Source organism: Drosophila navojoa, chromosome 3, assembly GCF_054131105.1.
Source record: "Drosophila navojoa isolate 15081-1374.11 chromosome 3, UAZ_NAV_1.0, whole genome shotgun sequence".
Taxonomy (NCBI): domain Eukaryota; kingdom Metazoa; phylum Arthropoda; class Insecta; order Diptera; family Drosophilidae; genus Drosophila; species Drosophila navojoa.
In genome coordinates this window covers 14,080,462-14,103,552 of record NC_142891.1, presented here as the reverse complement: position 1 = coordinate 14,103,552, position 23,091 = coordinate 14,080,462, and the positions used below count along the sequence as shown (strand labels likewise).

At 37.8% G+C, this 23,091-nt stretch overlaps 1 protein-coding gene and 1 long non-coding RNA gene across 2 annotated transcripts in view; one reads left to right on the top strand and one right to left on the bottom strand.

The window, feature by feature from the left end:
* The window catches only part of Sur (Sulfonylurea receptor), a 63,299-nt gene extending 40,415 nt beyond the window's left edge, over positions 1-22,884 (top strand). The window contains exons 13-23 of the mRNA XM_089258625.1: positions 645-858; positions 1,301-1,923; positions 2,001-2,215; positions 6,686-7,371; positions 10,938-11,095; positions 12,902-13,097; positions 15,958-16,672; positions 18,320-18,447; positions 20,585-20,879; positions 22,399-22,595; positions 22,690-22,884. Coding sequence (XP_089114751.1) covers positions 645-858; positions 1,301-1,923; positions 2,001-2,215; positions 6,686-7,371; positions 10,938-11,095; positions 12,902-13,097; positions 15,958-16,672; positions 18,320-18,447; positions 20,585-20,879; positions 22,399-22,595; positions 22,690-22,839 — 3,577 coding nt within the window. The 3' untranslated portion in view covers positions 22,840-22,884. The remainder of the gene's footprint in view (positions 1-644; positions 859-1,300; positions 1,924-2,000; positions 2,216-6,685; positions 7,372-10,937; positions 11,096-12,901; positions 13,098-15,957; positions 16,673-18,319; positions 18,448-20,584; positions 20,880-22,398; positions 22,596-22,689) is intronic.
* On the bottom strand, positions 16,885-17,495 carry LOC149091755 (uncharacterized). The gene is made up of 2 exons (XR_016196618.1): positions 17,095-17,495; positions 16,885-17,030 (listed from the first exon to the last, which is right to left on the bottom strand). It is a non-coding gene; the product is annotated as an uncharacterized LOC149091755 (long non-coding RNA).
* Positions 22,885-23,091: the final 207 nt, after the last annotated feature.

The following is a 23,091-nucleotide window of genomic DNA, read 5'->3' as shown; positions in this document are numbered from 1 at the left end:
TCTTATAAATTATAAAGCTTACATGAGTCCGAAGGAGTTACTACAAGACTGTATCAGTAAGTCTTTATGAGTCTTTGCAGGAGTCTAATATAACGTTTACAAAAGGATTTATAAGACTGTATAAGTAAGTCCATATAATTTAGTATACGATATTCTAAATACGATAAGTCTGCTAAGCAGCCACGAGTATGTTTAGTATTGACTAGTTTTATCGTATAATATATTGACTACTTATATCAGATAACTGTGAGCTCATTAAGGCAAATTGATGTATAAGATATTCCTAATAGGCATCAATAATTAGATCAATGAAGGAAAAGTCCTTTGTCTCTCTCTCTCTCTCTCTCTTTCTTTTTCTACCTCGCTCCCTCCCTCCCTCTCTGTCTCTATCCGTCTGTATGTCGCATTTAAAACTTGATTTGTAGCTATCCACGGAGATTCGACTTTCGTCCGTTCATAGGCAAAGCTCTATGTGCCACACCCCATATGTTTGATATGCAGTCAAGCGAATGGCATTTACTTCTTTGTTTTTCATTTTGCCACATACAAATTGTTTGTTGTTAATAGAGTTCTGCTAGCGACTACAGTGCCACTCTGAGAATTTACTTGGATTTTATTTATTCTTGATTGTCATCCATTTGCAGTGCCACGGAGCGCACAGCTCGGGAGCGCTGGAAGCTATTCAAGAATGTTAGCAAATTGGGTTTGCAGCGCTCAATATCGATTAATTCGGAAACGGGAGGCGGCAATAGCTCGGAACTGGATTCCAATTGCTTGGATGGCAGCGCATCAATGTCATTTAACAATATGCTCAACGATGCCGTCGCAGAGGACGACGAGGACGATGATCTGCCTGCGGTGAGTGGAACGAAAAAATCAGAAGAAGAAGAAGTGGATATTGATATGTCGCAAGAATTTTAATTTGTATATCGAAAGTACGTTATAATCGTATATATAGGAAGAGGCAGATTAAAATAAACAATATTTTATTCTGGGTGAAGTAAGACCTGAGTCTGAATATTCTGTTAGGCCAGTTAGAATCCTCTATAGAAAAATTATTTATATATGTTATTACACATTTTGATTATTAGGAGGGGTTTTCTTTATGAAAAGCAGCAATGTCTGCAAAGTTTGAGCAAAAGAGAAACAAAAATTCAGAAAAAAAATATAAATTAAAAAATAAAATAAAAATAAAACGAAATTAAATAACGTTCTTGGAAAGATGACAATTTCTGTAGATATAATTTAAAACTTGTTAATATGAAATTAACATTGTTTCTAACTCCTGCCCTCTGCTTAGTCCCTCTCCCTGGCCAGCGGCATCAGCTGTGGTTTGCAGTCGGCCGGCAGCTTCCCCCTGCAGCGCAAGCGGGCGAGCGTCTATGGTTCTCGGCATTTGATCTACGATGTGCCGCTGCCCATAGACGAGTGCCAGGGGGACGATGTTATAATGCGACCACGTCGGCGCTCAACGCTCCAGCGTCGTGGCAGCAGCGTGCGCTCGAGGAACTCCTGGCATCGACTCAGTGGCCTCAGCTCGGCGACGGCCACGTCCACCTCGAGCACGAACAGCGGAGATCTGCTGCGCCGCAGTCTGGTGACGGCCAGCTGCAGCAGCTATGCGGAGAGCAGTCTCGATGGCGGCGACTCGATTGCAGATGGAGTTACGACCCCGCCACTCGTAGCTGAGCTCTCTCCACGTGCCCAATCCTGGCAGCCAGCACAGCAAACGCATCATGCGCCGGTGACGCGAAATGTCTCCTCGCCGCCGGCCATGGAGGCGGCACCTGCATGGCCTGGAGCGGAGGCGGCGGTGGCACAGAGTCGCGGCAGCTTTCAACAGTTCCTGCGACGCATGTCCATGCGGCGCTCCAATAAGCCAAAGCATCATCATCGCCCGCTGAGCGCGGCCAACTCGATTAGGTAAATAATCTAGCATGGCCACACTGAATGCAACTGTATTTGGCTTCAACTTTATGCTTTGCTATCTGCCTTTCCAGGAGCATCTCGGAGGAGTCCAGTGCGGCAGCTCTCCTGCCAACAGTTGAGTTAAGTTCAGTGCCTTCAACGCCTGTCGCTGACATTTCCAATCCGCAGCCAGCAACAAATTTAAAGGCAACTGTCGACGACTTGGAATCCAGGAGAGAGACGAACGAATTGTCTGCTGCTTCTCCATCTCCTGCTGCTGCGATAGTGGAGACACCGCCAGTGAAGCGTAAGTTATGCATCTGGCATGTTGTAACAACTCGATTTCTAGTTGCCTAGTTGCCTAGCTGCCAACTGGCTAAAGTTCGTCCTCTGCCCTCATTCGCTCGCTTCAACAACATTTGTATGCATTGAAAGTTCCACACCGCCATATGGGTCAACTAAATCGATGGCAGACAGTGCGTATACGTGATTTTGCCTTTAAACAACTTTCGACAGCGCACAGCACACTTGATTGTTATTAAATATTGGCTAAGCATTGGGGCGTAGCTTACATTATTTTTAGTTTTCACCCGAGGCCCACGCACATTTATTTTGTTTGCATATTTTCTTTGAACTTAGACACGTGAGTTGAAGGCCAACGTCTGCCCCGTGGCTGTGGCTTAAATAAGCCTCGCACAAGGCATTTGCCCATTTTAGCAATCAGTTGGAATTCCACATTCGGTAGTGGAAATTCCATGGTAGCAAATGAAAGAAAATTTCTATGAAAGGCTGGCAGACAAATATCTTAAAGACGTAGTTGAATTGTTTTTAAAGGTTTGCTTAATTCATCTAAATTAAATAAATTATGTACATTTAAAAAAATTCACTTAAATATGTATTATTTTATTTAAATATTTTTTTTTATTAATATAAATTATGTATCTAATTTATTTTTTTAAATTTATATTATTTTTATTATTATTATCTCAATAATTAAATATTTTTTCTAGCATAGGCATGATTTTTTTTAAATTTTTTTATTTTTTTAATTTTATTTATTGTTATTATTAATTTATTTAAAAATATTTTTTATTTATTTTTTATTTAATTTTTTTATTGTATTTTCGAAATTAATATAATTTTTTAATTTTAATAATTATTATCTCAATCAAAAATGTATCTATTTGTGCCTCATATCATTTATACCATCTACATAATATTAAATATTTATAGTTTATATTATATAGTTATATATACGAAATTTAAATGTAATATTCTCATCAAAATCATTTTAGTTTTATATTATTTTGGGTGCCCAAACATTAGGCATTAAATAAATTATTTCCGACTTTAGCACAGTCAACTCTAAGCAAAAAAAAAAACTTAAAAACTAATTAAATTTGGTTAAATAATTACTTTTCGATGGCAAAAACTTTGTGAAATGGTCTTAGGGCACTTTTCTTATTTATTTGTTTTCATTTTTTCACGAGTTTCAAGCCAAGACAGCTGGACTTTTTATTTTCTTTGCGATTTTCCAGCTTTTCATTTACATTTGAAGCTAGCTGAGAGTCGCTGGCCGACGCTCAGCTAATTGATATTGAATTTGCCGTAATGCAGAACGAATAATATCCAGAGCATAAGAAAAAGGGCGAAAAAACGTGAAGGTAATTGACAATCAATTTGCATATTGGCTAATTAAAATGCGAGTGGGCGAGCGTCTGGTCTGGGGCCATCAATAAGCGTTAAGGAATGTGCAATAGAGAGTTTGGAGCAACTGCAAATATTGACTGCTTCGGCTCTGACTTGGCTCAACTCTTTTGGGGGCGTTGGCTCTGCGTTGGCTGCCTCGTCGTAAATGAATATTGATTAGAGTGAATTTGTGGGGCGGGGCGACTAGTAAGAAAATATTGCCATATTTATCACAATATCTGTGTGAATATTTTCGAAACAATTCACTTGAGTTGTGTATGTGAGTGTGTGTGTGTGTGTGTGTGTGGGAGAGAGAATGACTTAAATCAAGTTTGACTTTTAAAACTTTGCTACTCCCAGCGGTAAGTCAAAGAGACTACGATAAGTTTCTCTCTCTATCTCTCTCTCTCTCTCTCTCTCTCTCTGTCTTTATCTAACTCTCTCTCTCTCTTACTCAATTCGCTTGCATCTCTGTCTGGGGGTATGCCAAAAATAAAAGTTTGCTTAACGTAATGCATTGATCTATCTACCCACTGTCAATATTTTGTCTGACAACTTGCCGACTTTGAGCCCGAAGCGCCAAACTTTCAAGTTAATCAGTTGCTCGAGTGTCACAGAAATTGTCGGAGTAGCGACCCTTTCGCAAGTGCAATGAAAATTGTTTGCCCAACTATTCGAAACTGATTCAGCTGTTCGATATGAATCCGGCAAACAATGTAAGCCAACATGCAGTTAATATTGAAGATAAATATAGATGGGATTGGAGATATATTCAGTAGAGCTTTTTGATTTGAGTACTTGATATATGATTCTGTGTTAAATGCAGTTAATGGATCCTTAATAATAATAAATAGAGTATTGAGAATATAATTATTGAAGTCATCATAAATAACTTTCAAGTAACTGTAAGTTACCTAACGAATTTTAATCAGCAGCATTTATGTCTTATCTCTATTCATAAACATTAAGATAAACTCTCAAACTTTTACATTCTTGCATCGGAGCTAAATCTTTTGTTAAGATTGTAATACCAGAATGCCACACCTTTTCATTTTTTGTTAAGATCTACCAATTATTTCAACATTTTTATCAAATGCCAATATTAATTAATTTCACTTATTTTCATTGAAATTATTTTAAATAAATATCATGCAAAATATTTAGTTTCTAAGAGGGCAATACGAAAAAAATATTGATTCAATTCAACTGTTTTGGCTGTTACGCATTGCTGATTGCAACATGTGGCACATTGTAGAATGCCAAAAAAGAAGAAGAAAAGTATAAAAGAAAAACTGGAAAAGCGCTCAAAAATAATGCAAAAAATAAAACTTGTTTTTGATTGTTTGATACGACTGGCATATGTGTGTGTGTGTGTGTGTGTGTGAGTGTGCGTGAATATAAAATTGAATTTTTATTGGAACAAACATCAGAAAGGAAACGCATTGATAGTCAGACAGGTGGAAAAGTACAAAAATCGTGGGGGACGCGTGGCGAGTGCCCGTGGCATGCCAATCGATGCAAAAATAACACAAATATTTTATTACTCAGTCACATCGCTGGGCTACATTGCAATTGCCTGTGTTGTTGCTGTTGTCGTTGTTGTTTGGGCTTTCACGATATTTTGATTAATAATATTTGTAAAAGGTGGAACTGCTTAACGACCTTGACCCGCATCCAATTGTTGAAGCTCTAAATTAACCAAATATATGTACATGTGTTTTTTCGTTCAATTTAAGCATAATTTTGCGTTGTTTACATATTTTATGAGCACAGATAGAGCAGCACACAAGCCTAAGTGCGTCACGAAATGTGTTTAATGGGTTTTATTGTATATATGTATATGTATATATATTTACAAATTTTTTTCAGGTCTGTTTACTTCATACATGTTACTAAGCTTCAGCTGAATACATATTCACTTGATCGATTTTCAGTTTGAATAATTAATAAGTATTTAAAAAAGAATTTCGGATACAATATAGCTTCAGAGAGTAAACATTTTTCAGGCAAGAAATATAATGAATTCAAATTGATTACCTAAAATTCAATAAATAAAAGAAAAAACTGAAATTTCTTTTTATGCCCTGAACCCTTTTGAAAAGTATGTAACAGGCAGAAGGAACCATCACATCTCTATCTCTATCTCTATCTCTATCTCTATCTCTATCTCTATCTCTATCTCTATCTCTATCTCTATCTCTATCTCTATCTCTATCTCTATCTCTCCGATCTCTCGCGATCTCTACTCGATCTCGAGCGCGAGCTCCCCACTCTATCTCTATCGCACTCATCGCGACTCTAGCCTATCTCTCGCGATCTCTATCTCTATCTCTACTCGATCTCTACGCGAGCGCGAGCGCGAGCGCGAGCGCGAGAGAGCGGAGCGCGAGCGCGATCGCGAGCGCGAGCGCGAGCGCGACCGCTGAGCTCGAGGAGAGCGCGATCTCGAGCGCGAGCGCGAGCGCTAGCGCGAGCTCGAGCTCTATCTCGAGCTCGAGCCGAGCTCTATCTCGAGCGAGCGCGAGCGCGAGCGCGATCGCGAGCTCGAGCGCGATCGCGAGCGCGATCGCGAGCGCGAGCGCAGCGCGATCGCGAGCGAAGCTCGAGCTCGAGCGCGAGCGCTATCTCTAGCTCTAGCGCGAGCGCGAGCGCTATCTCGATCTCTATCTCTATCTCGAGCGTAGCGGATCTCGATCTCTATCTCTAGATCTCTCTATCTCTATCTCTATCTCTATCTCTATCTCTATCTCTATCTCTATCTCTATCTCTATCTACTCTATCTCTATCTCTATCTCTATCCGATCTATCTCTATCTCTATCTCATCTCTATCTCTATCTCTATCTCTATCTCTATCTCTATCTCTATCTCTATCTCTATCTCTATCTCTATCTCTATCTCTATCTCTATCTCTATCTCTATCTCTATCTATATCTCTATCTCTATCTCTATCTCTATCTCTATCTCCATCTCTATCTTTGCTTAACAGTTGACTCGTGAATAGTTAATCGCTTTGCTCTGATCCATTTCCCAAAATTGTATTCAAATCCTTTTTCCACGTGTATTCAACATTATTCCTGCTCTTTGCAGATGTTAAAATCGACTTCAATGCATTGCCAACAAATGGCCGCAACAACAGCAACAACAATAATAACAATGATGACAACGAGGCAGGCAATGAGGATGATGGCGATGGCGTTGACGTGCCAGACGTGACGTCACTCTCAATTCAGCTGAAGAGCAAAGAGCGCGAACGGGAACGAACACGGGCAGAGGCCCGGGCTGTACATGCAGCAGGTGCAGGTGCTGGTGCAGTCGCAGAGACAGCAGCAGCGACAGCGCCAGATGTGGAACGCAAATATGGCCAAATATCGAATCATATATATCTGCTCTATATGCGCGCCTCCGGCCTGCCCATAATCATTGTCTTTTTTATCACCGCACTAATTTGGCAATGTTTGCGTGTCTACACGGACGTTTGGCTCCAGCATTGGAGCGACCATGTCGATGGGGGTAGCAGTAGCGACACTGACATGGATGCGGCCAGCCACGAAGTCACGTACTATTTTCGCATGTATGCAACAATTTCGTGTGTTTGCATTATAATGGCCATGATATCAACACCGGCCGGACAATGGGCCGGCTGCAAAGCCAGCCGTAATTTGCACGATAAACTGTTGCTAACGATTTTGCATAAAACTTTGCATTTTTTCCAAGTGACGCCGCTCGGACGCATTCTGAATCGTTTCAGCACCGATATGGCGATCATTGATAAGGTAAGATTTGTTATTTTTATCAGCTACCCTGTGTGCAATAAACAGCTGAGATGGGTATGCTAATTGTGTGAAGAGAGATGGGGGCTGGCTGAACTATAAGTCTATTCGAATGAGTGGCTGAAGAAGATCTTTATGTAGACAGATTTATATAAATTATATAACATATTACAATTTTCATATTTTTTGATGATTGCTGAAATATCATAGAGAATTTTACGTAAAAGATTTATAAAAATTGTATAACATTTATATAACATTTTTATTTTTTTATTTTCTGAAATATTATAAAATCAACATATGTATTATCTAAACTTGAATGTTACTTACTGAATGAGAGAAGGGGCTGGGGAACTATCAACCTATTCGAATGATAGGCTGAAGAAGCTCTTTACATATATTACGCCACAGATCTATATAAACTTAATAACATTTACATAGAACTTACCTATATATGTATGTAGTAACCAGATTTGAATATTACTTTACTTTGATTTTACATCTCCAGTAATTAAATTGGGAATATTACCAGAGCCGGGTAATACACGCGTGGTATACTTACATGCCTACATTTACTTTATATATATGTATATATATATCCATCAGTAGATACATATATATATCTGCATAATTTTCGGTTAGCTTTTTGTATTGTGCAGCATAAAATATGAGCACATTGCCTGTTGTTTCCCCTGTTGCTGTTGTTGTTGTTGTTGTCGTCTCTGCTTTAGATTTGGAGCTGATAAGCACGCATTATGCATTGATGTTTTGCATATATAGGAATAAGTGTGTGTGTGTGTGTGTGTGTGTGTGCTTATGCGTAATATATGAGTTTGTTGACGCCAATTTTAGGGTTGCTTTCATTATAGTTTTTCACTTTGTTTGTCAACGTCTCTCATTCACATTTACTAAAAACTTTTGGCTTGATTAAAATGACATTGATTGATCTTCAATGCAGTGGATTCACTTTTATGCTACGCTCACAATAAATTATTATTAGTTTCTATTGAAGTTTGTTTAGTTTCCTCTTTAGCCTCGCAGATCGGAGCTCGTCTCTAAAAATGCCTTGAAATTTAATAGTATTAAAGTAAAATGTCGTTGCTCTTGGTCTGTGGATATTTATTACATAAAAGTGTATATGATTTCGGAATAGATATTGTTTAACATTGTTCAGCATCATCTTCCTTGTTCCACAGTGTAGTTACAGTCATTCGCTTTTCTTGTTCTTCTCGTTCTTCAATCTTAGAAAACAAACAAATAAATCAGATTAGTACACACATACATATGTACGTATGTACTCTAATTGTCTAGATGGATACTTACTTATAAGGAACTTCGGTGGTATAATGACATTATCATCCACAAGGCTACATACATTCGTATAGAAATCTGCGATTGGCTTGGGGCATATCTTTTTGGCCACGTGCGATGGGTAGAATATGATGCACCCATCCTCCAATAGCATGAGATAATAAAATTGGTTCCACATAAACTTAATGCCCACCACTTCTCTTATAAATGAGTACGACACTGATCCATCCGAATTTCCATTGTTAGGCTGCTCCATTTTGAGTCAATTAAATTTGATTTTCACTCGTAGACCTTTTCCAATTGCCTTCGCAGCTGCGATTGAAGATTTTGTCGCATCATCCAGAACTAGATTAAACTAGTTCCGTTCTCACAAATGACTGAACTTTTGTTGTGTAGTGTTGGTTAGTTTTTCATTGTTGCATGCGATATTTTGCGTGACCTAATTTCATCGGGATCTTAAACGATGTTTGCTGAAAATACGATTTTTCGTGATCAAAAAATACAAATATTTATTTAATTTTAACTATTTTGCTGACAGATATATTAAAATTATTTTATTTATTTATTTTTTCTTAAAAGGTTATGCTATATTTTATTAATATGCAATAATTTTATTTTTTTTTTGTATATTATAGACAATCCTCAGCAGAGTTACATAAATATATAAATAGCTTTAATAGTTACTGTAGATATTCCAGTCACAAGCCTGAACTGAAAATATAATTATTATTAAATTTTTAATTCATGTAACTCATTTAATCCAACATTTGGCTTTTAACAGTTATAATGTCATTTTGCCAATGCCTGCCTGTCTGTCTTTTTGTTTTTCTGTCTGTGTGGACCTCAATCTGCATGCGTTTGCCAAATAAATCTTCAATTATCGTGCACTTTACAAGTGGGCTGGGTCACTTTGTGCAATCGCAGCGGCTGGCAAACAGAATTTGATTATGAAACATTGTCGGGGCGTGGCAGGGGCTGGAGCTGGGACAGGGACTGTGACAGTGGCTCTGCCTGGGGGCCGGAGTTGGGGTTTGTGGCTCACATTTGTCAAAACGTGAGCCCGGATACACAATTCATTGGCCGGTCATGGAGCTTGCAAATTGTAGTCGTTCTCGTTAATTTTAGGACAAACGACAAGCTTTCGAGGCAGCAGGTCGGTCAAGAATCGGGGTGGAGGGTGGAGGGTGGTGCGCCGTGAGTGCGGCATGTGGCATACACAAATTTAGTCATTTGTCAATTCCTGTGTTGCAAACGAGCAAAAGTCATTTAAAAACGTTGCCCGAAAAGCCGCAGCAGCTACCTGGCGGCAGCCCAATATGTGCCTTCTGTCTGCCCGTCTGTTGCTGTCCCCACTGCTGCCATGTTGCATGCCACACAGTGCTTTTCACCCAGCTGCGGAGCCATACAAACAGTTGAGGTCACCAAAATAAGTACAGGCCGTATGTACTAAAATATTTTGCAGTAGTGAAAATTAGATGATAAAACGATAATATTATTTAAGATTTACTTTGTATTATTTACTTATATGCAATACATGTATAGACGCTTAGCTGTTGATTTATATATGTATGTATATATATTTATGTTTCAGTTTTGTGCCAATTGAATCGTTTTCAGCTTTAGCTTTTCGTGTGCGCTTTTACAGAATCTTTAGTTTGTTGCCTGTTATTTTGCAGACTGCCCCACTGTTAAAAGACACGATTACTGCAGCGTGAGATTACCCATTTACAGTCGTTTGCTCTCACGATTGACTGATGGTGTCTTTTAACAGTGGTTCACTGCAAATAATAACGACGCTTCCCGAAGTGACAATGTAGCTATCTCGTTCAGCAGAGCTTCATACTGCGTTTAGCAACAGCTGTTGGTCTCTTTCTCTCTCGCAGAATACATGCAAGCAATGAGAAGCGTGCAGCTCAAATGCGAAATCACTCAAGCAAAGCGCTCAGCTTGCACTGTTAAAATTAGGTCAGGAAGTCAGAATGGAGCAATATCACTGTTAAAAGACTTTAGCATATTACTTCCAAGTAACGCCTTCTCTATAAGAAAATAATATTATAGAAAATAAAAAGAAAATTCAACTGGCCAGATTAAAAAATTCAGACAAATTTGTTTCAAATTAAAATGTTAAATAATGCCTTATGGTATTTAATGAATATGCCTATGAATAAGTCTACCTATTATTTTGACCATGTCTGTTAACATATGCTTCTATATACATATGTATATGTATGTATGAACGTATATTTTTTCATTTACAGAAAATCGCTGCAACCTGTCAACGCCTGCTGCAGTTCAGCCTGCTCTGCCTCTGTGCGATACTCATAAATGTGAGCATTACGCCCTGGTTTCTTGCCCTCACTCTGCCCATTTGTGGGGCCTACTATGCCATTCAGAAGTTCTACAGGTGCTCGGCACGGTAAGTGAAATGTATTTCTGTATAAATGCGACTTCGTTTTGCTTATGTTGCTCTATCACACACACACGCACACACACACACTCACAAGCACATAGACATTCCTTTTGTGATGCTGACAAAGCGACTTTCATAATTCTTGTGTTAACTGTAATAAATATGCAAGTGCCACGCCTCTATTTGGTCATGTTGCTCAACAGTTTGCCAACTTTTAATATTTTTGTTGGTCTCTCTCACATCTCTCTGGATTGGTTGAATTGTTTTGAAAACTTTATCAGCATTTTGCTGGCCAAAGTATTTGGCCCTAGGCATTTCAACTCGAATAGACAACTACATATTGTCAACACAGAAGGACAAAAGATTTTTGCATTTAATACTTTTGCCTCAACTGTTTGACAGCCTGTTCTTATGCACACTCTTTTTGCGGGTAGTTGGATATTCTCATATAGTTTGTAATATTCTGAAGCTTGCTTTGACCATATAGCGAGCTGATGCTGATTATAGACGCGCAGAAAGGCGGATATTAAATAAAAAAAACAATATACCTGTTTCAGTTTTGTGAATGGATATAAGATATTATCAAATCTCATCAAAGAGTATCAAGTATTCGGCACTGTATCTATAACACTTCGCAATCTGTGCTGCTCCTTGGCTCTGGCTGGGATATCTTTGTTTTTGTTTAGATAGTGCGAGTGGCTCTATTAGCAGCTTTCTATTCAAGCATTTGTGGCTTCTAATTGTCTTTCGAGCGAATTTTGTGCAGACAAAGTTTACAGTGCCCACAACCGACTCGGGGGCGGGGCACAATTGCTGTGGTCCATTAGTTGGTTGGGCTTCAGCAGTATGAAGTATTCAAAACAAAAAGAAATAAAACAAATTTAAATTAAATATATTTTAAAGACTTTTGCAATTGAAGCAATTCATTTGCGTTTTACCTTTTATTTTTCCATAAACTCTGAGCTGAGTTGACATCAGGGCGAATTTGGCATTTCTTTGTGTTATTATTTTAAAATTAAATAAATTGAAACATGTTGGCTTAAATGGATTTAATGGATTGACTTAGCATAGCTGAATTATTATATATTATTATATTATATTATAAATATTATTATATTTTATTATATTATATATTATTATATTTGATAAACATTTGTTTAACTAAATTTAAGTTTAACAAACATTTATTTAAATTTATTTATTGAAAATACTTTTTAAGAAACATTAAGTATTAGTTAATATTAATTAGAAATTAAATTAATAAAAAAAATTAATAAATAATAAATTATATATATATAAATAATAAATTATATATTGAATTATATATTATATTTATAATTATAGGGTTTTTATAAAGCACATTATTTATTATTTATCAATATTATTAATTTGCCATATTCATAATTAATACATTATACTTAAAAAATTAAGCAAACCTGAAATTTTTTTATGATAAAATTAAGTAAAAATATTTCCATAATTCAAGTCTGAATTCATTATATTCATTCAATTTTATATATTTTATAAATGCAATATAAATATAGAATTTAAATGAAACAAAGTTAAAATCTATTATTACAATTTATTTTATTATTACCAATTACAAAAAATTAAATTTAAAATTCAAATGAAATATATTATATAATTTTATAATTATAATGTATTATATAATTATTATTTATAGAATACACTAAATTTTATTTATGATTAAAATCAGCTTTATAAATTAAATTTAAGTTAGTCTATGGTTTAGGGAGTAAATGGATATTAAATACCTATATTAAATGTAACTAATTAAATTATCCATTCAAGTGAGCTGCAGCGCATCGAGAACTCAAGCAGCTCGCCGGTCATCTCGCATCTGGCGGAGACGATTCAGGGTGTGACCACAATACGTGCATACAATCAGCAGGCACGTTTCACGGAGATCCTGTTCAAGCGACTCGAGGCGAACACGATTGCGTTTACCATATTGAATACGAGCAACCGCTGGCTGGGCATATCATTGGTGAGTCCTTTGCGTATCCTTTGACCCATGGCCCTGTCTCAGATACCCACTGGCCCACTGTCTTACTGTCCCACTGTCTTACTGTCCCACTGTCCCGCACGTCTGCTGCGTTCCACACAGGCCTGGTCAATATGCACATTTCATTTCTGTAAAATATCCTTGTGTGTGCATTTCAATTGAATTGGCATTTCAGTTTAGAGAGAGACGCGTGCCGATGCAAATACCAGATACTATTTCTCGCTGTTTGCCAACGCAGGTGAACCGCCCTGCCCACTCCTCGGGGCCTCTCGCATTGCCAGCAAAGGCTGTCGGGCTACAGTTTACAGTTGTTCAAGTGTCTGTTATGGATCTCAAGTATCCATTGACTCTACTCAAATTGTTGCACACTGTGTTGACGCGTGCAATTGTGGCAACTGGAATTATGCATGTATGCCTGGGCCAAGGGGCGCTTTGCTTTATTGCTTGTATGCAGAGTGCGGTCAGCTAATATTCACATAGATACACAACTCGATGCATGCTAGCATTGTGTGGATTGCATAGCCGTTATGGGAATTAACTCGGCGCCGACTGACGTCTTGGGCCCCGCACCGACCCCGCAGGCCCAGCATATCACTTGCATTATTCAGGTGCAAACTGGCGAACTGAGTGTGCCATGATTAAACAATTCAATTTCTGGCTTTGGGTTATTTTCGGCCATGTGCAATGAGCTCTTGTGGCGCCCTGTGCAGTTGACATATTAACAATTGATATGCGAGCGACTCTGTTTGTTTTCACACGCTTCGATTGAATATGCATGCAGTTTGCATACAAATAAGCCAAATATGTTCTCATGGCCAATCTTGACTTGAGTTTATCCATTTGCCAATATTTGGTATAGCAAATACATTCGTATTACTTTCGAACATATTTTTGGCTTATATGCGTATCTCTCTCTCTTATATTCACGCTGTCTCTCTCTCTCTTTCTTTCTCTCTCTCTCTCATATTCACGCTGTCTCTCTCTCTCTCTCTCTCTCTCTCTCTCTCTCTCTCAACTAGGATTTATTCTAGCTCTCAGGGAATTCATAGTTATTTTACCAACTTTGAGCTTTTGACTGAATTTGATTTTACATTTTAAATCTAAATTCTCCAACTACATTAGCCATTCATATAGATAACAAATTAACTAGATAAGAAATAAGGGAGGCACAGTATAAAACTAATATACTCGACTGTCACTTAATGTACAAGTATTATAAAAATTATCGCAAATATTCATGTAGTAATATATCTTCGTATAGTAATAGGGTTTGCATTTTATAGCGATTAGTTATTAGATGATTATATTAGTTAGATGATTATATGAGATATTAATTATTAAAATTTAAAAAAATACACACACGCACAATGCCTTTAGGTTTATTTAAATATATATCAATCCATAATAATATCGTTTTTTTTTTTTCTAATTTAAATAAATTAAGCAATAATAAAATATCTGTCTTTTAATTTCATTAAATCAATCAATCATAGAATCTCTCTATGCTGCTTATTTTTAGGATTTCAAAATATAAATATATATACATATATATATTTATCGTAGAACTATTCACTATTCTTAGATTTCTATCAACTTTTCAACTCACTTGCAAAGCAACCAAAGCAAATCAACTCAATTTGAAATTCCAACACTTGTTAGACCCATGCGTTACATTATATTCTAATTGCCGTGCAAATCGATCCAAAGACAAACCGAACTTAACCGAACTATCAAGGAGGTTAAGTCGAAAACAGCTATTACGCATTAAAGTCAAAGACTGGTTCAGGCAGCAAATGCAACAGCTTTGAAGTTACGTTCGAGAATTACTCACATGCACGCACACACAAACACATCTAGAAAGAGAAAGAGAGAGGCAGAGATAGAGTGTGGGCGAGTTTAGTGAGGGAGCCAGATTCAATCGACCCAACTGCCGCTTCTGCCCACTAAAGCTGGTTGCAAAAACTTTTCAATTGTGGTTTGGCAGCTTCCCCGTAAAACTTTCATTAAGATGAAAGAGAGTAAAAAGTTTGCCCAGTGCCAGGCGGGCAAACGAGCTGACGGATCCGTTTAGAAAGATATATATAGATATATACGTAAAAACAGCAACTATGAACGCTGCAGTCGGGCGTAACGAGCCACTTAATACTCGATCAACAGTCAAGAAAATTTATTACAATTTATTGCAAGTGGAATTGAAGTTAGTTTTCAATGAATCACAGCGAACTGTAGAGAAGTTGATTAATCTTAGCGAATATTTAATAGAATTGCAATCTATAATATATTGTTAATATATTCAGTAGAATCCGGTCCGCTCAAGGGACCATCGTTATACCTGGAATACGTTATAGCCATACAAGTTTCTCTAGAGACCAGAGTTTTTAAACATTATTTTAAGACTAGGGCCATCAAACGATGATTAAATTATAATTTTACCCCATAAGAAGAACTCTTTGCCTACTATACACTTATATGGTCGTTGATATTAATTAAAAAAAAAATCATTAAAATTGTCCGACTTTCAGTAGAATGCATCCAATAACTCTTCAGTATAGACTTTGAATTTCAAGAGAATATTCAAAAAATCTTCGGATCATATTCATAGACATAGACATGGACATTCCGTAGAACCAATAAGCTCTTCTGGATGCCCTGGGCGAGCATAGCAAAGCACAAACACGCACACGCGGGCTGATTAAAAAGTCATGTGGAAAAAATCTTTACCAAAATGCCAACACTAACAAGCATGCATCATGCTAGCAGAGAGAGAGAGCTAGCTGCTCTCTCGGTCTCTCTCTCGCTCACTTGGTCTCGTTTGCTTTTTGACTGTCTCTGTTTATTGCAGGATTACCTGGGTGGCTGCATTGTTTTTGTGGCCATCGTAACGGCACTGGCAACGGCAAGCGTCAGTTGCAGCAGCTATGTGAAGGAGGCCGAGGCGGAGCTGGCAAGTGGCAGGACCACGGAGGAGATGGCAGGAACTTATGCCATCAATAAAGGCGCCAGCTCCAAGGAGTTGACGCCGACGCCCTCGCTGGTCGGCCTGGCCATAAACTACACGTTGTTGGTGCCGATTTACCTTAATTGGGTTGTAAAACTTTTGGCCGATATGGAGATGTATGCGGGCTCGGTCGAACGCATTGCGCACTATGCGCAGCAGACACAGCAGGAGGAGCAAGAGCAGCAAGAGCAGCAGCAGGAGCAGCAGCAGGAGCAGCAGGATACGGAAATAAGCAATGAAGTCGATAGGTCGCACTGCACGACTAACGTTGACAAAGTTTACCCAGGCGCAACGTCAGCTGGCGTTGATGTTGCCGGCGACTCAGCTCGAGCGGCTGATAAATTAAATGCAGGCAATGCAGCTGCAGCAGGAGCAGCAGCAGGAGCAGCAGCAAAAGCCGGCAATGGCAATCACTTAAACTTCCACACGGCGCCAGTTGCTGACAAGCGGCAGCTGGCGACGACAGCGGCAAGGACGTCCATGATTAAGGATAAGGCACTGACAGCACTTGGCGACAAGGTCGCGTTATCTAATGAGCCATCGAGGCGTATCAAAACTTGTGAGTACCAAACAGCATTCAGCTCTATGTCTATCTCTCCCTCTCTCTCTCTCTCTCTCTCTCTCTCTCTCTCTTTGTGCACCTGCTAGATGGCAGCCATGTCCATTATATGGCTCATTGAGTAACAATTGATTTATGACATCTGCTCCGATTGGGCCACACACTTACACTGTCCAACAGAAATTGTTGTTTGTATTAAAACAATGGAAATCTCTCCTTTAGTCCTTTATTTTAACATTATTCAACACGAGTTTCTTGTTGCACAGTTTAATCATAGTTAATCGCATATTGTGTGGGTATTTCTTGGGTTTCTTTGCTTGAGACAGCTTAGGTGCAGTTAGGTCATGCCTCTATTCAACTTAGATTTTTGCAAATAAATAAGATTAGATTAGTTGTAATTACATATGTATATAGCTGCTTACCCCATTGGTACTGCGGTGGTATCTGGATTTGGCCATCCACCACTTTGCATTTATTCACAAGGAAATTTATGATTAGCTGGGGGCATACTAACTTGGCCACTTCAGATGGCATAAGTACGGTCGATCCACTTGGTAAAGACAAGAGATAATGCCATTGGTCGTCAACGTACTTAGCGCCCAACACGTCTTTGAAATACGTGCTTGGCAGTATTCCGGAAGAATTTTGCAATGGGGGCTGCTCCATTTTGAGAAAAATAATTTTTTTTTTTTTCACCGATTTGTAGACCTTTTCCAATTGACTTCACAGCTACGATTAAAGTTTTTGTCGTACCGACCACAGCCAGACGAATTCAACTGTTGGAACGGAACTACTTCCGGCCTGCTTAGATGACTGAACATTTGCTGTGTGTTCATCGGGATATTGAACGATGTTTGCTAAAAAAGCGATTTTTCGTGATTAAAAAATACAAAAATTTACGTAATATAAACTTTTTTGTTGATAAATATGTATTTATTTGTTGAATTTTAGTTTAGTATATTTGGTTATTATTATTACAATTTTTTTTTAAATTTATTTATTTGTTAAATTTTATAATTTTATTAATATTTCACTATATCAGCAATTCAATATATTTATATTAAATATTTAATTTATTTATATATTATTTTGTAAATATTAAATAAGTATATCTAAAGCTAATGGTCGTCCTTCTGATTTAAAATCAAATTTAAAATTAATTATTTTAAAATTAATTTAAATTTAAACTATTCTTTGCTCAATTGTTAGTTCGCTTTGTATTATTATTCGGGCTAAGCTGTTCGACCACAGTTAAAACCTACTTGGGAGTGTTTGCGAGAGTTGACTTTAAAAAGCACTCGAGTGCGTGCCATGATCTGGAAGACCCTTTTCATGAAGTTTTTGTTTGCCGTTGCCGATGCCCTCATCACTTTTTGCTTAGCTGGTTTAATTTTTTGGCTTTCATTTCGAGTTTTCAAATATTCAACTGACAGTTGCGGGCGCAAAAACTCTCCCACTTTCTCTCTCTCTCTGTATATAGTTGAGCAAAAAGGTCACACAATTTTCATGCTTTGTCGATTCGGGCTCTAAATTTAATACAAGCGTTTGTTTGCAGTTCTTCAGTGCATTCGCCAGGCTCTTTGTTTGCTTATGTGTTGTCTTTTATTTTATATATTTATCCCTTTTTTTTTATTTTGTTCTCGGCAGACCAAAGCGTTCCGATTTCCTGGCCACAGCGCGGCGACATCAGCTTCGAAGATGTGAGCCTACGTTATGAAGGGCAAAGGCAGAACGTTATCAGCCACCTCAACTTAAGGATACCAGCAGGCCAAAGGGTAAGTACAATAAACATTGTCAGAGCCAAACAGGCTTGCACTAGGCCAACAACTCGCATTCAGTTTGTGGGTAGCCGACGAGCAGATACTCTGTAAAGAGAAGCGAGTTTAGTTTTGCTTAAATAAAAATATACTTTTGTATATGGAATTGGGGATTATATTAATATATAAGTATACATAATTATCAATATTGTAGTACGGCAATAAGAGATTAGAGTGAACAGCACTATGGTTAGGTGCATTGTACATATATCGATACTTAGCCATATCGATGGCTGCGAGGCTGTCGATAGTTGCCGTGAGTACGATGATCGTGAGTGGCTTAAGCAGAAGAAGAAGAACGAAAGCGCAATTTTAAGTTGAAAGTGAAGAAGCTGTGCAAATAATTTACGACAAAGCAAAGTCTCTTAGAATATAGTACATATTTATTCCTATCTAAAATCTATAACAATCGATATATACACACATAAATATTAAGAATACGAAAATGGATTACTGATAAATGTAGAGTAGCCCATTTAAGCTAAACTCTGAACAGCCATAAATACATCAAAATACGCTTAAACTGTTTTGATTGATTCGATTGCATCGATATCTATTGGCTGTCGCACAACAAAACGCATTCTTTAGACACTTAAGCTCCAGAAGGGCATACAAAAATCACAGACCGATGATACATGTACATACATATTGTACATATACAATATATATATGTAGGCAATGGAATTGCATGAAAGATGCAAGAAGCCAATCTCTTGCAGCCCAACAAACTGTAACTGTGGCTCATACAGCGCCCATTGAGAACTGAGTGTGCACTTTGGCCGCAAACTAACCAAAGCCACACAAATCCATTCAACATTCACCATTCGGCATTCGACATTCTGCATTCTCGTCTGAAATGGTCAGACATTTGCAAAAAGTCAATAACTGTTTGAAAAGTCAGCAACTACTTGCATCTGTCGTTAGAGAGAGATACATCCACTATCATTATGGAGGAGCTCGCTGGGTCTACCAGAGCAAATCGTGTGTGAGGCTTGAGGCGGTTAAAGCCAACGTTAGTCAAAGTGCGTTGAAGCAACTAAGGGTCGTATATATGTATGTGTGTATTTACATACATATATGTATACCTATCTGATTATCGATGGACAGGACTAAAATAGGATATATTAGGTCTTATAGGATGAAGGGCCAAGCAGGCGGACGACGCAAAATCGACTTAGCTTATCGCCCTGATTGAAAAAACATATTGCTCCTTCTGCCTATTACATATATTTAAAAAAAAAAGCATATACTGATTTCCCATTTTAAATGAGTTAAGGGTATATTAAAAAAAAATTATGTACAAAAAAAAAAAAAAAAGATTTAATTTATATAATAAGAATTTTGTTTAAAAAATATAAATCACTGTAGAGCTATCATCAAAAAAACATATTTAAATTTAATGAACTGACATTTATTATATACATACATACTATATATATGCTATATGCAACGCTATTAGATATTAGGGTTTATGTACATATGTAGAATTATTTCAAATGAAAAAGAAAAGAAAATTAAAATAAAATTGTAAATATTATAGTTTTTTGAATATAAATATATATTTTTTTTTTTTGAATACGTTTTATACAGTTTTAATATAAACTGACTGGATTTCCGAGAATTAATAAAATGTAAAATCTATATAAATATATATAAAATATTTCACAAAAAATTCCATTAGGTTATATATTTTTTTTGAAACTAAGTAATTCTGTTTAGATTAAGCTATCAATAAGGTAGCGGTGGGCTAAGCTGTAAATAAATATATTTTATAATTTCTCTTAAAAAAAGAAACTAAGTAAATCTGACTTTGAAGTTTTTGTCTACAAAAAAATGTTGAAATAAATTATAGATTTTAACATTTATTTTTTTTAGCGATTTAGCTTGAGTAAACTTCAAGTTTTTAGTTAGTTTAGTTAAGACAACTTTTATTTATGTGCGTGATCTAGAATTGAAGCAGAGTCAATCAACTCCCGTCGTCTTTGACTTGCCCAATCAATTGATATATATACTCAGCTATATCTCTATAACATATGTATAAACATACATATACATATATATAGTTACAATCTCTGTTTGATTGCTCTGTTTGCAGATTGGCATCTGTGGCCGCACGGGCAGTGGCAAATCCTCGCTGGCTCTGTCCCTGTTCGGTGTGCTGGAGACGACAAATGGGCACATTCGCATCGATAATGTGGACATCCAGCGAATCCGGCCAGACGAGCTGCGAACGAGATTGTCGATAATACCACAGGATGTGCATTTGTTTAATGCAACAATACGTGAAAATCTCGATCCGCGCTGCTATTACTCCGATTTGCAATTGTGGAATTGTCTCGAATTGGCGCAGCTCAAGGAGTTTGTCAATGTGCAGCTGCCGCAGGGTTTGGGTAAGTGCCGCTACTTTTCACAATTTGCTCCATTTGTTATATGTTGTTGCTGTTGTTGTAGCAAACAATGCCAACAACAGCCACTGTCAGCTCTTTGCGCTGCCTCTCACCGACTCCAACTCCAACTCCGATTCCGCTCAGCTGAGTTGGCCTTATGAAAAAATCATGCTTATTTTTGGCAGCAAACATGACGTTTGGCTTGGCCGCCTCGCCAGCTTTTCAACGCAAACTCGAATGCGTATCCCCCTCCAAAACTTCATCCCTCGATTTTCGACTGTCTCTTGTCTGTTTGATTTTTGCTAAAAAAAAAATAATAATAGAAGAAAACATTTGAAAACATTTGAAAACATTCATGCATGTTTGATTCCTTGTGTTGATTGGCTCACATGTGGCGTACGTCTGCCTGTGGATGCTGCATCTGTGCAGTTGTCTAGTTTATTAAGTATACTGGTGTGGAATTCACTTTAGTGTGGCATCTATGAAGCTGCAAACTAATTTAGATGAAGAACTCGCTTAAATGGTATCAGATAATCATCAATATGGTAAAAATCCTGCGCTCACCTGTGTCTATCCAACTGTTAAAGCACTGTTAAAAAAATAAAGAGACATTAGAGAGCGAAGGTTCATAAAAGTGTGCATGATGATAATGATAATGATAATCAAGAGACCGTCGCTACGTTATATGTGGAAGACGCTATAACCGTAGAAGTTTACTCGCAAGGGTTTTTCTAGCTACCAGACTTTCGTCACAATAGCCGAACGGACGCTATAAGCGGAGCTATTGTAACCAGATTCTACCGTATAAGTTTATATAATGTGCTACTCAAATCAGTAAAATATATTATATAATATATGAATTATGATTTTGTTACGAACTTTGTAAGAACTCGACTCAGCTCGTAGTTCTTAAGGCTCGTTCAGCCTTTAAGCTTTATTTACTATGTTCATATGCTCTATAGCTATGAGTGTATATGTATTGTATAAGCTTCGAAATTTTAATATATGTGTATTTAAATACAGTAAGATTTGGTTATAAGAACTCCGCCTTTAACGTCCTTACGGTTATTGCAATGAAATTTCTGGTTCCCAGATAAACTTATGGCTATAGCGTCATCTGGGTATACCGACGTTCCCCGGGGGCGTATAGGTAGATACAAGGACTACCACTTGTTCTCAAGCTAATCGTTCGTCAAGTCAAAAAAAAAAACCTTTGTCTTTAACATAGGCTGGTACATACACTTTCACCTCCCGCTTCATATAAACACACATGCACACATATATCGACATGCACACACACATGACCCACGCTCTCACATTTTTCCATATTGGAGCCGTGCTCGCAGCCTCGCTTAATACGCCTCATTAAGGCTTAAGAGCGTGCTTAGCCAGTCGGCCATAACGTCACGCTTATTAAATACAACTTTAATTACGCACTAAAATCCGTTATTCTCGTCTTTTTTTATGCTCCGTACACACTGACTCTGCTCTGCCCGCACCTGCGCTCACCTCTGTCCCGCAGACACGGAAATCTCTGATGGCGGCATCAGCTTCAGTGCCGGCCATCGGCAATTGCTCTGCCTGGCACGTGCCATACTGCGTGGCTCCGCCTGCCTGGTGCTGGATGAAGCAACAAGTACATTGGACAGCAGCACGGAGCGGGCGCTGCTCAAGGCGGCCGACAAGGCCTTCCAGGGTCGAACAATTATAACCATTGCCGTGAGTTGAGCTGAGCTGAGCTGAGCTGTGCCTTACTCCCTGCTCAGTCTATCGTCATCATCATCATCATCATCTCTGCTTTCTTTATTTACAGCATCGCCTGAGCACCATTCTGGATTATGAGCGCATTATAGTGATGCAGGAGGGACGCATCGTTGAGGACGGCAATCCGAGGCAGTTGCAACAGCAGCCGGACTCCATTTTTTACGGCCTGCTGCAGAAGGGCGAGCAGCTGAATGCCTAGATCTAGCGAAGATCTGCTCGGCTCGATTTCCGGATTTCTGTTTCATTTGGGTCTGATACTGAATGCGTTTATTGTGCTAGCTAAGTACTTAAGTAAATTGTTTAAACAAGGATCAAATGAATATTGAATATTGTGTGTCAAATGTGATTCATCTTGTATATCCATATATATGTACATATATATTTATTATCACTTTTATATATTTTGAAATGTCTACAAGTATTCTGCAGTATTTTTTTCATTTATTAAAAA